This window comes from Mytilus californianus, unplaced genomic scaffold (genome assembly GCF_021869535.1).
Source record: "Mytilus californianus isolate M0D057914Y unplaced genomic scaffold, xbMytCali1.0.p SCAF_15, whole genome shotgun sequence".
NCBI lineage: Eukaryota > Metazoa > Mollusca > Bivalvia > Mytilida > Mytilidae > Mytilus > Mytilus californianus.
In genome coordinates, this window is record NW_026262637.1 from 25,877,568 (window position 1) to 25,893,079 (window position 15,512).

Consider the following 15,512-nt stretch of genomic DNA (forward strand, 5'->3'; position numbering starts at 1 on the left):
AAAAAAAGATGACAGGAATCACAAAAAATAGCGCACAGAACAACAAACCACATCAAACCACCAACACCCGACTCCTCTTAACTAGAGGCTCTAAAGAGCCTGTGTCGCTCACCTTGGTCTATGTGCATATCAAACAAAGGACACAGATGGATTCATGACAAAATTGTGTTTTGGTGATGGTGATGTGTTTGTAGATCTTACTTTACTGAACTTTCATGCTGCTTACAATTATCTCTATCTGTAATGAACTTGGCCCAGTAGTTACAGTGGAAAATATTTTGTAAACATTTACAAAAATTTACAAAATTTATGAAAATTGTAAAAAATTGACTTTAAAGGGCAATAACTCCTTAAGGGGTCAATTGACCATTTTGGTCATGTTGACTTATTTGTAGATCTTACTTTGCTGTACATTATTGCTGTTTACAGTTTATCTCTATCTATAATAATATTCAAGATAATAACCAAAAGCTGCAAAATTTGCTTAAAATTACCAATTCAGGGGCAGCAACCCAACAACGTGTTGTCTGATTGGTCTGAAAATTTCAGGGCAGATAGATCTTGACCTAATGAACAATTTTATTATCGTCAGATTTTCTCTAAATGCTTTGGTTTCAGAGATATGAGCCAAAAACTGCATTTTACCCTATGTCCTTTTTTTTTGCCATGTCGGCCATCTTGGTTCGCGGGCGGGGTCATCGGACACATTTATTAAACTAGATACCCTAATGATGATTGTGGACAAGTTTGGTTAAATTTGTCTAAGTAGTTTCAGAGGAGAAGATTTTTGTAAAAGATTACAAAAATTTACGAAAAATGGTTAAAAATTGACTATAAAGGGCAATTACTATTTAAGGGGTCAACTGACCATTTTGGTCAAGTTGACTTATTTGTAGATCTTACTTTGCTGAACATTATTGCTCTTTACAGTTTATCTCTATCTATAATAATATTCAAGATAATAACCAAAAACGGCAAAATTTCCTTAAAATTACCAATTCAGGGGCAGCAACCCAACAACGGGTTGTCCGATTCATCTGAAAATTGTAAGGCAGATAGATCTTGACCTGATAAACAATTTTACCCCTGTCCGATTTGCTCTAAATGCTTTTGTTTCAGAGATATAAGCCAAAATCTACATTTTACCCCCATGTTCTATTTTTAGCCATGGTGGCCATCTTGGTTGGTTGGCGGGATGGCCGGACACATTTTTTAAACTAGATACCCCAATAATGATTGTGGCCAAGTTTGGTCAAATTTGGCCCAGTAGTTTCAGAGGAGAAGATTTTTGTAAAAGTTTACGGACGACGGACGCAGGACGCAGGACGCAGGACGCCGGACGACGGACGACGGACGCCAAGTGATGAGAAAAGCTCACTTGGCCCTTTGGGCTAGGTGAGCTAAAAAGGGATATACAAATAAAGGCAAACGACAACCAACAATTAACACATGATCCAGACCTTGACGGGGTATTTTAATATTATTATTGAATAATTTTTAGATATACTGTCTTAAACTGTGTTAAAATATTCATAAAAAAATAAATCACATGCATCTATAACTTTTATGTATTTATATAACAGCAGTCAACACTTAATCCCAAAGTTATTACCATATATGGAAAATCATTATTGTACTGTTGTAGCTGTAAACAGTATCGCAGTCACGAACATCATCTAGTAATTTGTAGTTGTAAGACAAGTCTCTCTAGAGTTTCATTAGTTTTCTTTGCCTCATTAAGTCTTTCTTTTTCGATAGACAGTCGTTCTCGTTCGATAGACAGTCGTTCATCATGTCGTTCACTTTCGATAGACAGTCGTTGACTATCAATGCCAACTAAACGCTCAACTAAGCTAGAAATAAAAAGTAAATCAAATTTAAACAATATGACCAATAGTTTCAATAGAAATGATTAGTTTAAGAAGCTAAACTGCCATTTCATACGCTGAAAAAGTTTTTTTTCTCCCTTTGTTAACCGGGTAGGTTTGGAGTTTCGAAGTATTTAATTTAACTTTGGTTTGTTTTGTCTTTTTTAGAAAGATTTAATTTGATCATTTTTTAAGAAAATAAAAAGGTTTAACAAATTACTTCTTGGAATTAGTTACGGGTCATGAAAGGAAACGATTAAAGCAAAATCTAACTTAAATTCAATATGCATCTTCTGGGCAATTATATCAAGTAATTTGAACTTTCTGTGACTGTCAACTGTTTTGGTTAAGATATGACAGCTGAGTCTTGTGTACGGAATGCGCGACTGGCATTCTAAATTATCAGCCTGGTACTTTGGCGAGGCTTTGCAACCACTTTTTCGTTGCCCCTGCTGATGGAATTGTCGTCTCCGAGAGTATTGCTAGATCAGTAGTCAAATAAAATATCACTGATATGGTCGTTTCCTATAAATATAATGTTAAAAAATATAACCAGAGGCTCTAAAGAGCCGGTTTCGCTCACCTTGGTCTATGTGCATATTCAACAAAGGACACTCTCCAACATTGTAGACAAGAATAGAATTCATGAGAAGAATCATTGTTTTGTTGATAGTCTGTTTAAGTTTCTCTCTTTCTTCTTTAGTTTTTGCTCAAAACACATAATGAGAGGGTAAAAAAAAACCTCATTTAAGGGCAATCACTCCTATAAAGAGTGAGAGTCTACAAACTATATAGTGGCAAAATTTGACTTGATAGTAGATCTTGACTTGATCATTCTTGTGATTTGAAGTGTCTATCTATCTATTATATTTTTTATCATATAAGGCAAAACGAAAACAAAAATGGTGAAAATCGTCATTAAAGGGCAATATTTCCAATAAGGAGTCGTCGGACGATTCCCTCCATATTGTCTTAATTGTAGGTCTTGTCTAGCGGATATTTAATACAATTGACAATTGAATTGGGGAATGTGTAAAAGAGACAACAACCCGACCAAAGAGCAGAAAACAGCCCAAGGCCACCAATGGGTCTTCAACACAGCGAGAAAATCCCGCTCCCGGAGGCGGGCTTCAGCTGGCCCCTTAAACAAAAATGTGTACTAGTTCAGTGAAAATGGACAATAACTCTAATAAGGAGTCGACTGACGATTTCGACCATGGAGACTTATTTGTAGAATTTGTCGTGCTGATCATTTTTGCATTTAAAGTTTCTCTCTTATCTATTATAGTTTTCAAGATAATAGGCAAAAATGAAAAAAAAAAGGTAAAATTTGTCATTTAAGGGCAATAAGTCCTATTAGAAGTCGTCTGACAGTTTTGACGTATATGGACAATTGGTAGAGTTCAACATTCGGAACGTTTCCACTCCTGTCAGATTTTCTCTGTTTATAACGGTTTTCAAAATAATAGACAAAATTTTTACCCATTTTACCTCTATGTTCTATTTTTAGCCATGTTGGTCATCTTGGTTGGCAGGCGGGGTCATCGGACACATAATTTTATCCCAATGATGATTGTGGCCAAGTTTGGTTAAATTTAGAAGATTCATTTAAAATTTAACAGACGACGACGGACGACGACAGACGACGGACGGAGGACGACGGACGCCAAGTGATGAGAAAAGCTCACTTAGGGCCAGGTGAGCTAAAAATCATATGATTACAGAAAACATTCCATATCCAAAGCATAGATGACCTCTGTTAGTTGTGGCACCAATTTTTAGAATTGCTGGCTTTAAGAGCCTTTCAAATTCGTAACTGATAAAGGTCATAACAATGATTCTAATAAAATGTCTTACCTTTCAAGCCTTTCGTCAACAACATTATTTATCGAATTTCGCTGTGTTAATACTTGACTTTCTCCCTGATACTCTGGTGGTGTTATTTGTTTAGGAACTGCATCACACTCTCTCTGAATTTTGCTTCCATATTCTAAACATGGTATGTCATTTATATTTTTATGTCGTGTGTTTTTTAATCCTCGAGTATTCTACAAATAAAATTGAGAATGGAAATGGGGAATGTGTCAAAGAGACAACAGCCCGACCATAGAGCAGACAACAGCCGAAGGCCACCAATGGGTCTTCAATGCAGCGAGAAACTCCCGCACCCGGAGGCGTCCTTCAGCTGGCCCCTAAACAAATGTATACTAGTTCAGTGATAATGGACGTCATACTAAACTCCAAGTTATACACAAGAAACTAAAATTAAAAATGATACAAGACTAACAAAGGCCAGAGGCTCCTGACTTGGGACAGGCACAAAAATGCGGCGAGGTTAAACATGTTTTTTGAGATCTCAACCCTCCCCCTATGCCTCTAGCCAATGTAGAAAAAACAAACGCACAACAGTACGCACAGTAAAACTCAGTTCAAGAGAAGTCCGAGTCCGATGTCAGAATAGGAAACAAAAGAAAATAAGCAAAATGACAATAATACATAAATAACAACAGACTACTAGCAGTTACTGACATGCCAGCTCCAGACCTCAATTAAACTGATTGAAAGATTATGTCTTCATCATATGAATATCAGGCACAATCCCTCCTGTTAGGGGTTTAGTATAAGTATGTAATAAGTTATTGTAAGATTCAGTAAACTGGAAGCAAGATGTTTTTCTTTTTGAAAACCTGTGGACACGAAAAAAATACGAATACATAAACCTTTAGATGCACTTCAATATGCAGTTCATTTTCTTTGAAATAGAACATCATATCTTTCACCCAAAGAAAAGGCTCCGACCTACGGCAGATGCAAATGAACTATCATGTCAAATAATGGAATAAGTTTAAATAATCCGATCTTTAAGATATAGCAATAAAATATATTGCTTGGAAAACCTGGTTAAAATGCAATCCACGATGCAGAACATGATATAAATATTTGTCAAACACCAGGACAGTTATGATCGCTTGAAATGTTTTGATTTGTTCTGCAGGCATATATTGCCTTTTTTCGTATTCGTATTTGACACAAATTTTATGAATGTTTCGGTTTGAAATGCTCTGCAGCTTTGCATTTGATTTTATCTTTTAACTGTTTTGATTCGTGCGTCTTATGTAAAGCGCGTCGGGAGTACCAAATTATAAGCCTGGTATCAATCTGTGATGAGTTTTTACATTTAAAGTTATTTATTTACCTTTAACTCATTTATTATCTCCAATTTTTGCTTGAAGTAAGAATTCTTTGAGGATTTTTTTATTTTTTCTATCATTATTTTTCAAAGTCTTTCTGCTTCTTCCAGATCATCATCATCACCTTCTAATATGCAAAATTCAATGTAGCATTTGTATGACTTTAAGGTATATCTTGTAATTTCGTCGTTTGGATTGTCTTGTATTGCCAGCCGAAAGTGTTTTTTGGCTTTTCTAGCCATCGATGGTGTTTTGATTCTGACACACATATCAGCTACTGCCAAATGCACCCTAGGTAAAAGATTCCATGGTTCCAAATCTTCAATATAACTTTCAAGTAGACTTGTCTTAGCTAAGGCTTGCGTAATGTAATAGTTCTGATTGCTTTCGTCGATGTTGGAAAGTTTAATGTAGCATTCCCTAAGAAGCTCGAGCACATGACATGTATGATCAACATCCAACCCAGAAAGCATATTAACAACTCCAATTAATATGTTTATAACTGGCGAACTTTCTAACATTCCCTCAAGGAATGTGATAACTTTTTTCATTTCAGGCACAGTGTGATTCAATGATTCATTTCGTACATAATATAACACACCGCTCCGTTTAATAACAGTTGCTATCACAGGTCGAAACGAAGGATGTTTTTCTTCATAAAACGAGTTTAAGATGCAAGCCATATTATAGGTGAGTTGAAAATCAGCAAAACATTTTGAATCCACCGACATATGCCTGCCTTCCACGAAGGCATGTACTGCTTCACTCTCAGTTATCCACCAGTTGTTACCGTTGCTGTTGTATAGGAGGAGAATTAACAGCTCTATCAAGAATGTTGCACGAAGTTCGTATAATGGCATTATAAAGCCTCTTTTTACAAGGTCTGATTCCAAAACGTCAGGAATCCATCTTTCCCTATGTTCATCCATCTGCGAAGTATTACAAAGAATAATGCTCATTTCGTTTTCGTTCCTGTATTTTTTCATTACTAAATGTTCCAGCATTTCCTCTGTAACACAAGTGTGAACATCACGAAGTGCTGAAAAAATTCTACTTGCTCTATTTCGTATATTCTCATCACCCTTAAGGAAATTTTCCATGTCACAAGTTTCTTCTCTTATTTCAAAACTGTTAACTGAAGAACGGTTAGAGGCACTTGATACTGGATATATATTGGATTCTATTTTTCCAAGCTTGGCAATGATATTTCTTCCTCTTTCAAAGAAATCTTCCGCAGTAATTTCTGTTCGACCATAAACTCTAAAGGTGGACCCAATACACAATGCCAAGTAAGCTTCATATACAAGAACTTCATCAGACGAATTGTTCAACATCTTCAGATATTTGTTCATCAGCAGGCAAGCGTGATCCAGAAATTCAATGTTACGGTTGGCATTCTTGACTGATCTTACGTCAATTGCCATTTCTCTGCAATAATGCTTCATCAACCATAGCAAGTCTTCTTTTTCTTGTTCAGAGCTCTTTTTGTTTTTCAAAACCCATACAGATAGACCATGCATTTCCAACAGTCGTATGTTACCACTTCGTCTGGCTGATGCTAAAGAATAATTTTGTAAAGCTGACATCAAATTTGTTATTTCGAGTTCTCTTTCAATTACTTTTTCTGGAAGAAAAGTTTTCAGAACATCAACCGATATGCTCGTATGACTTAAGTAAGGGATCAGCGAAAGCACCCTCTTGCAATGCGGAGACAAATTGTTTTCAACGTTCTGTAACGTCATGTCATATGATGCTTGTAGATTTTGACCTTTTTTATCCTCTTGTTGAGCTTGCATTTGGAATGCAGAAATGTTTCTTAGATAATCCCTGATGCTTATTTTCGTTGTTTTTATATAAGACGAGGCTAGAGATATTGCCAAAGGTAGATAATTCAGATTTTGTACTAATTTTTTTAAACAATCTTTATCTTCACTAGCAGATGTGAGCAAAGATATTGCTTCTTCTGCAGTCATTCGCGAAATATGAACCTCGTACGATGATGCCAGATCTGTTGAATATGATACATTTGATGTTGCAATTAGATTAACGTTTTTCAAATGAACAAACCTTTCAAGCATTTCACACATGATGTCATCCTTCGGATTGAAAATATCATCCATTACTATAAGATGTTTATCTTGTTGCCACTGTTCTGATACAAGTGTACTGAGGACTACATCAAACATGTTTTTCACACATAGCGATAAATTTGTCTGAGAAATCATATGATCATCATAAATGTTCAATGTTGACAACAGAGTGGCAAGTGAAAGGTGGGTGCTTTCAAGTGATTTACTATTTATCCTCCAAATAACAGATTTCTTGTTTTCTTTGTAAAAGTGATTTGCATACCAAAATGCAATTTGTGATTTTCCTACACCATTTGGACCTAAAATAAAAAAACTCAATAAAAGGATGAAATCTGTAATTTCTTTGAAATTGTCATTTGAAATGCTAGAAAAATTTCATCAGTATGAGTCTTCATATTATTGTGTAAGTATTTATGAAAATATTTGACTACATTTTCAATGTTAAAAAGGTACTTGATATTATTGTAATTGTTATGTTGTTTTTTCAATGGCTTTATACAAGATATATGTGTAAAACAAACTTAATTTCATTAGCCTACAAACAAACTACAAAAAATAGACATCTAGAGGAAAAGTAAAATAACAAAGACACCGAACTCTTAGGAAAATTCAAAACGGAAAGTCCCTTAATAAATGACAAAATCAAAAGCTCAAACACATCAAACGAATGGAAAACAACTGTCATATTCTTGAATTGTTAAAGCATTAACTTATGTAGAAAATGGTGGATTAAATCTGGTTGTAAAGCTAGCTAAACCTCTCACTTGTATGACAGTCGCATAAAATTCCATTGTGTGAGCAAAAAAACATAATAGGTAAAAATGTTTAAAATTGGGGTATAGCAGGAAATTAAATTTAAAGATTGAAACCAGCGTAAGGCAGAAAATACACAAATAAACCAATTGAGAAAATTAACACATCTGCCCCCATTTATGAAGCTTCTAAGTTCTGAATTTGAAATCATCCCTTCTAAAATTTTACGGACACTATCACGAGTTGGTTGACCGTTATGGAATATCTGTTTGACAGATGACGACGGATATGTTCCAATTAATGTAATCCCATCCTCTTTTCCTCGAATTTAACTTACCGAATTAGACTTATCACCGGGTTTATACACAAGCAACACGACGGGTGCAACAAGTGGAGAAGGATCTGCTTACCCGTCCTTTTTCCATGACATTGTCAGTTTGAGTTTGAATATCCCTTTGGTATCTTTCGCCTCTCTTTTTCTGATCAAGTATAGGCATCCTAACATATAGCGGAATTATTTATTGTTTTTGATATTATTGTCGTTGTTATAATACGTGTTATTCATTTTAGCTAACATGATACAAAGGACCAATCGAGCTTTTCTCATCACCGTCGTCGTCGTCCGTATAGTTTTACAAAAGTCTTCTCCTCCGAAACTACTTGACAATTGAAACCAAACTTGACCACAGTCATTATTAATCATTATTGTTATCTAGATTAAAACATTGTGTCTGATGATCTAGCCTGCCAATCAACATTGCCGACATGGCAAAAAAAAAAATGGTGAACACACAGACCAAATTGTCAGTCGACTCCTTATATGTGCTATTTCCTTTAAATGTCGATTTCGTAAACTCGTAAACATTTAAATTGATCAGCAAGACATGAGCAACAACAAAAACATATGACTAGTCATGAATTATATTATAGTCTACAATGTTAGATAGGTGCCATAGTTGAAGAAGCACATAGCTCCATGCGAGTGACACATGCTCTTTAGAACCTCTAGTTATTATCATTAACAGTTATGGTAGTAATAATAGAAGTAGTACCTTTAATAAATGCAGCTCCTTTATTCTTCAACAAATGAAAAACTTTATCAGCCGCAGAAGTCTTTACAAAGTGTTCAACAATATTCATTGACGATATATCGTATTTATCTGAAACGGAAGAAAATCGATTTAGCTGATTTTGCTGATTTGACAAGGGTTAAACAATTGTGTTAATTAAAGAATTCTACTATGAGATTAATTGTGCCAAATATGATAATTAAACTCATCATAAACTGCATCAAAATGAAAGACTAAAGACTTTTGAATGTAGACGTGATCGATATTGTAAAAAGATAATATTCAAAAGCAGCATTAAATGTTGATTTTGTCTACAAAATAAATTGTCATCTGGAAGTCCCACGTAAATTTTGTTTTGACATACACACCTTATCTCATTTTATCCCTATTTATTACAACACAGCGTTTAATAAATTTTGTATTGCGAGTATTTGTGCAAAACTGTTAGGTTTTGTAAAGATTATACAAAAGAATAAACATTTTAAGTGAATAGGAAGAAATTAAAAGCTTTAATTTTAAAATTGAATCCCAAAAATAGTTTTTAAAATGTGCTTTCAGAAAATAAAAAGACAAATTTGAGTTCGAGGTACTCGTTTTCTTGCTACAAAATAAAATAGATAAATTAACCGTACATTCCTTTATAAATTTAAACTATCCGATTTAACTCCATTCATATGACTAAGTTAAAGAAAACAGAATTGAATAAAAAGTAGTTTTTGTAAGAACAGTCGAATTGATAGATCACCAAATTTTGTTTATTTAGATGAAAAGTCTTTCAAATAATTTACATTCCGGTCTCAAAATTTGCAAATTTCAATAAAGATCTAGACCGATTGCTTTCTGCTATTTTAGGAGTCTTCTGTAGGCGAAATGCGCGTCTGGCGTACAAAAGTTTAAGCCTGGTATCTATGATGAGTTTATTTATAATCTTAGATAGTGGAAGACCTTTGATCTACCTTAAGCATCCTTAAAGCCCCAGGTATAGATTACCTTAGCTGTATTTGGCAAAACCTTTCGGCATTTTTGGTCCTCAATGATCTTCAATTATAGCTTTTTTTATTCGCGGGTCACTGATGAGTCTTTTGTAGACGAAACGCTCGTCTGGTGTACAAAATTTCAATCCTGATGAGTTTATTATCAAGACAATTAGGATTAATCACCGTCACCGTTAAAGTCTATAAACAACGATAAAGTCTAGAATATATTTCATTTTTGTCTTTGTAAAATAATAAAAAAAATAAAGTTATTTTACCTATTACCTATTTATTTTGGTCTGCATGCAGAAAACAAGCATATATATTTCCTTGGCCTCATAAATACATTAATTGTGGCGAGTTTTATCAAATCCATATTAATATTTAAAAAGCCTACAAAAATTATTTGTCATTATTCTTCAGTTATTTTAAATGATTTAGACAAAAATCAAAATGGAATGATATAATCCCGGTTGCCATATTGATCAGGAGACCTAAATATTGTCCCAGACGTGTTTTTTTTTAGGTAAAAGGTAAAAGCTCCTCACAGCTAAAATTCTGTTTTTGTTATACATATACCGAATTAAGATAATGTGTTCTATGGTAATAAGTACTTTATTAAGTTTATGCAATGTAAATGTTTTACCTTTGTTGTATGTTCTTTGAGGCGTGATTGTTAAGTCATAAGCACCAACTATTTTAGCTAATCTTCCACATTTTTTCTCCAACAAACCATGCAGCAGAGACACATTTTTCTGAGACAAAAAGTCTCGTTTTTCTAATGTAGTAATGAGATCTTGGCCATCTTCTATATTTTCTAATTCTCCTTTTGAAAGATCTCTTCTAAGACAAAATTTCAAATGTTTGATATCATCTGAAATTTTTTAAAAAGCCACAACATTAATCAAAAATATCTATGATCAAATTCTGACACAAGCAGAGGATCAACATATTTTCGTTAACAAATTTAAGTTTGAATTCATTTTATTCAAATAACATTTCCATTAACAAGCTTAAAGCCTATTAGTTACGCAGATTTTCTTATCAGCTACAATTGTATCAAATCTATTGTCACTCACTTACGACATCAAAATAACAGAAGCATATGATTAACCAACATCTGATAAGTGATTTATAATGTAAGAAGCGACCCTTTGTTCCGAAATTTTTCAAATGGAACATTCCATCTAGGGGATAGAATGTAAAATGTTTTCAGGAATATTTCTAAGTGTTGCTGTTTACCTTTACCTATTGTTCAACCAGATTGTAAAATTGACAATACATTTGGGACATTTAAATTGACCAGTTGGTATTTTTAGAGTTGATGATTGATGATCACTCATGCATTTAGAGTCTACATGGATACTGTCCCATCACTTCACCTGTTGAATTGTAAATGTTGTAGTGTTACTTGGATAGGTCTTTCAAAAGTTATCCATGTGGCAAACTTATTTCATGTTCTAATATTTGCTAAATACTGCTGATTATTAAAAATTCATTTCCCAAAGTTTTTCTTTAGAGAATCCTAAAACAAGTAAAGGAAATAAACATTGTAATTACAGTTTTTTTTTCTGTAATGAACTGAATGTATTCCTTAAAGTAATTGGCTATATAATTGCAAAAGAAACACAACAATTAGAAGGAAAAAAGAGAGATTTTTATTTTACTGTCATGTCAAATTTTAGGAAAGAGCAAGCCAGAACAAGAATTTATATGTTAAATTTTCTTGCAGGGTATTTAATCGCATGTCATATAATCACTACATTTCCTCTTAATGTGTTTATAGCCAAATACTCTTAGTGCTTGGATTTCTTTTATATTGTTGAAAAGACCTATTTAATGTCTTTTGCTTTTTCTAATAGGAAATAACTCAAAATATTTTTTGTTTACCCTTGTGGAAATCCTATTTATAATTTCCATAATTTTCCAGGATTAATAAACACCAGAACAACCGTGTGCATTCCTTCATCTAGACATTTGTTCATTACTTATTGACATAAGCCTTGTTCAAAGCGTTTATGCATAGTGAAATATCAAAATAATAGTTATGAATAAACTGTTTAATTTTTTATTTTTTTTTTACACTGATATTTAATATCCCATCCAGTATTCCAATTTCACTATTTGAAATAATTTTAAAATATTTTCCTAATTTTAATAACTTTTTGGAATATTTTCTTACATTTTTCACTATATCACTAGATTTTTTTCCATATCCACAGTATTCTATTTAAAATACCATGATATAATCCTAATTAAACAGATGCAGAGTCTTTATATTAGATCCAGAATTTTGTAATTTTTGACTATTTCCAATATCACATTAAAAATAATTATCTTCATTGTACAGATTTTTGGAAATATTTTATTTATATTTTTCACTACATCACTTAATTTGACTATATCCCCAGTATTCAGTTTAAAATACCATGATATAATCCTAATTAAACAGATGCAGAGTCTTTATATTAGATCCAGAATTTTGTAATTTTTGACTATTTCCAATATCACATTAAAAATAATTATCTTCATTGTACAGATTTTTGGAAATATTTTATTTATATTTTTCACTACATCACTTAATTTGACTATATCCCCAGTATTCAGTTTTATTTCATTTTCCATTATATATGCCCCAATTAAACAATATTAGATCAGAATTTTATAATGGTTATTTCCAATATCACATTCAAAATTGTTATCCTCACGTTATGAATTTTTTGAAATATTTTACTTTTTATTTTTCACTTTATCACTAGATTTATCTATTCCCACTGTATTCACATGTTATTTCATTTCCATGATATATATCCCATTACAACATGTGAATCATCTTCATATTAGATCCAGAATTTTATAATGATTATTTTCAAAATCACAATTAGAAGCCACAGAAACATGTTGGATGAACTTATTTCTCCTACTTGCATTCCAGTTTTGAATTTTTTACCTGTTAGATTAACTAAATCCCATCTTATAATAGTGAATTCCCATGAGTGCACACAGTATTTGTATGCAAAAAAATACTAATACAATTTAAAGAAAAACACTGCAAGGTATACTCCAAAACTATTTCGATTTTTACATGTACATCATCTTGTGAATGCCACACAAAATATTTTGAATGAATTATTTCCTCCTTGATACATTCATGACAATCCATTCTTGGAAAAATACAAGTCTATTTTTCAGAAGCAAAATTAGATGACATGTAAGAAGTGAATTCAAATAAAATGAATCCCAATATTTTATGCACATTGATTCCAAACGATTTTAAACACTGTGAACAATACTCCAAAATGAAAAATTTAAAGAGATATATGAAGAAATGCATAACCTATCCATCTGAAAACTGAAACTGAAACACCTGATTTGCTATTGTTTGTTTCACTGGGTCAAAATTAGATTAATCATCTATATTGGGGATTTATAACAATGAAAATATATATTTTCTTCCCTATCAATTTTATAATAGAATAACCTTAGGTCGAGAAAAACTTCAGGAAAAAAGCATGCTATAAGGTTGGGTTAGGTGAATAAAAAACAGTTCAGGTAGCATCAAGGTAGGATCAACTCTAACAATACCAACTCGTCAATTTAAGGTAAAGTTGACCTTAGATGGATTTGGCTGTTTTTAGGTCCATTTTGGTGATATAGCTCTTCAACTGTTTAGGTTCTTATACATCCTTGGCTTTCAAATATTCGGCTTTGAGCGTTCCTGGTGATGGTAAATCCAGAAAAGCGATTCGGACGCATGAAAATTATAACGTGTTGTTTTCATGTTTTAAATGTCCCAATTGTATTGTCAATTTTACAATCTGGTTAAACAATAGGTAAAGGTAAACAGCAACACCTATAGTCAAGTCACAGTAAAATAATCATTAAGCAGTTGACAACGAAGACCTGTCTAGCAAACAAGAATTTAAAACAAATATTGTTTAGTTGTATCTGGTTATTGCACCACTGATGAGAAGTTATTGTTTGTGAGATAAAATATATACTAAACGATAGAATTTTAAGATAAAGTATAAGAAAATAATTCTAATAATGTGCTTTCAGACAAAATCAAATGGTTAAAGGAACTCGTTTTCTTTATACAAAACAAAATATGTAAATTCCATACCTTTATACAAGTAAGGTTGTCTTGTTATTTCCACTTATATGGGAAAGTTTTAAAACTTGAATCAAACAGAAAATGTTCTGTGTTTTAAAAAATAGTTTTGATTACAAAATAAAACACAAAATTGTCTTTATTGAGACGAAAAGTCTTACAAATAAAATACATTCTTCTCTCAAATCTTTTATATTTTGTTGAATATCTAGACCGATTGTATTCTGCTATTTTACAATCCAAGATGGCAGAAGACACCTAATTTACCTTAAATTGTACTTTGTATGGATTCCTAACTCTATTTACATGACAAAAGATTAAACACCCGATTCTTAATGTTTTGTTTTTAAGTTATGTGTGCTCCAAAGTACATTGATTTTAAAGCAAATATAAAAACATATAATTTATATAATTTGTTTACCCAATATAATACTATTTAACATTAATAGCAAACAGGAAAATACACTAATAAGACACATTTCGTAGAAATACATGTCTAAAAATAGACAAAACATTCATTGCAACAAGGTGACTGGAGAACTTATGGTAGATAATTGAATTGTGCATTTAAATAAATAAAGAAAGATTAATTTTCTGATAAACTATCAACGAGCGTACTTTAACGTCATTCGATACTATGTGCATACAAATTCAAATATTTAGTTTGAAGAAAGACAAAAACCCTGATACTGAATATAATAATTGTGTATATTCCTGGTAATTTTTGTTTTTGTTTGATATGAAATAACGTTTCGTTTCAAGGTCGAAGCAACATTAGCAGTTTCAACAAAATTCATTTTATAAATTTCTAGAACTTTGAAGATTGCCACCTCTTATACAATAGCAAATAATTAATTCAATACCCTCTTTGAATAGTATTTGACACTGAGCTATTGAACCCCAAAAAGAAACATCCAATTAAAAGGCATTCAACAAATTAACTTATAAACTTACCTGAATTTAAATCATCTACAATTTTCTGACACATAGCATTGTACTTTGAAAATGTGGAAGATCCACATGCCATCCTTGTCCTGAGGAACCAATATTGATTTTAAAAACCGTTTAAAAATGCGCTGGGCACCCAAAGTATTATTTGTTGTAAACGATCATGGATCAGTTAATGGATTCACCGAATAATTCAGATACTGACATGCGCATTTAGTTTTATCTGACATATTTAAATTATCTATTATGATAGTGTTTGGGACAGAGTTTTAAAAAATAACCAAACCCGGTACTAGAGAGATAAGAGATACTTTTATTTCCAATTATGGGCCCCAAAGGGCATAAACATTACAACATCAATAATTTTTCATAATACAATACAAACAATGAGATAATAAAAAAAAAAGTTTTACGAGAACTATTTAAGTTCTTAAAGAATACGTAGATAAAGAATCTATAGTATGTTTTTTTTTTAATACTAATGCATTTTATTGCAAGTGTGGTTGA

The 15,512-nt window shown here is 32.4% G+C and overlaps 1 protein-coding gene across 1 annotated transcript; it reads right to left on the minus strand.

Annotated features, from left to right (window-relative positions):
• Positions 1–1,448: 1,448 nt before the first annotated feature.
• On the minus strand, positions 1,449–15,204 carry LOC127725753 (uncharacterized). The gene is made up of 6 exons (XM_052232970.1): positions 15,012–15,204; positions 10,593–10,820; positions 8,955–9,062; positions 5,065–7,448; positions 3,726–3,916; positions 1,449–1,853 (listed from the first exon to the last, which is right to left on the minus strand). The coding sequence occupies exons 1-4, from the start codon at positions 15,082–15,084 to the stop codon at positions 5,146–5,148; spliced, it is 2,712 nt and encodes a 903-aa protein (XP_052088930.1). The 5' UTR covers positions 15,085–15,204; the 3' UTR covers positions 1,449–1,853; positions 3,726–3,916; positions 5,065–5,145.
• Between the last annotated feature and the right edge of the window lie 308 nt (positions 15,205–15,512).

What these genes read in the sequence shown, in the direction of transcription:
- LOC127725753 (XM_052232970.1), bottom strand. Translation starts at nt 15,084, where the DNA reads ATGGCATGTGGATCTTCCACATTTTCAAAGTACAATGCTATGTGTCAG. An exon ending in TCAAAGAACATACAACAAAG is followed by an intron (nt 9,063 to 10,592) that starts GTAAAACATTTA and finishes CTTCCGTTTCAG; the next exon opens with ATAAATACGATATATCGTCA. An exon ending in AGGAGCTGCATTTATTAAAG is followed by an intron (nt 7,449 to 8,954) that starts GTACTACTTCTA and finishes TTTTTATTTTAG; the next exon opens with GTCCAAATGGTGTAGGAAAA.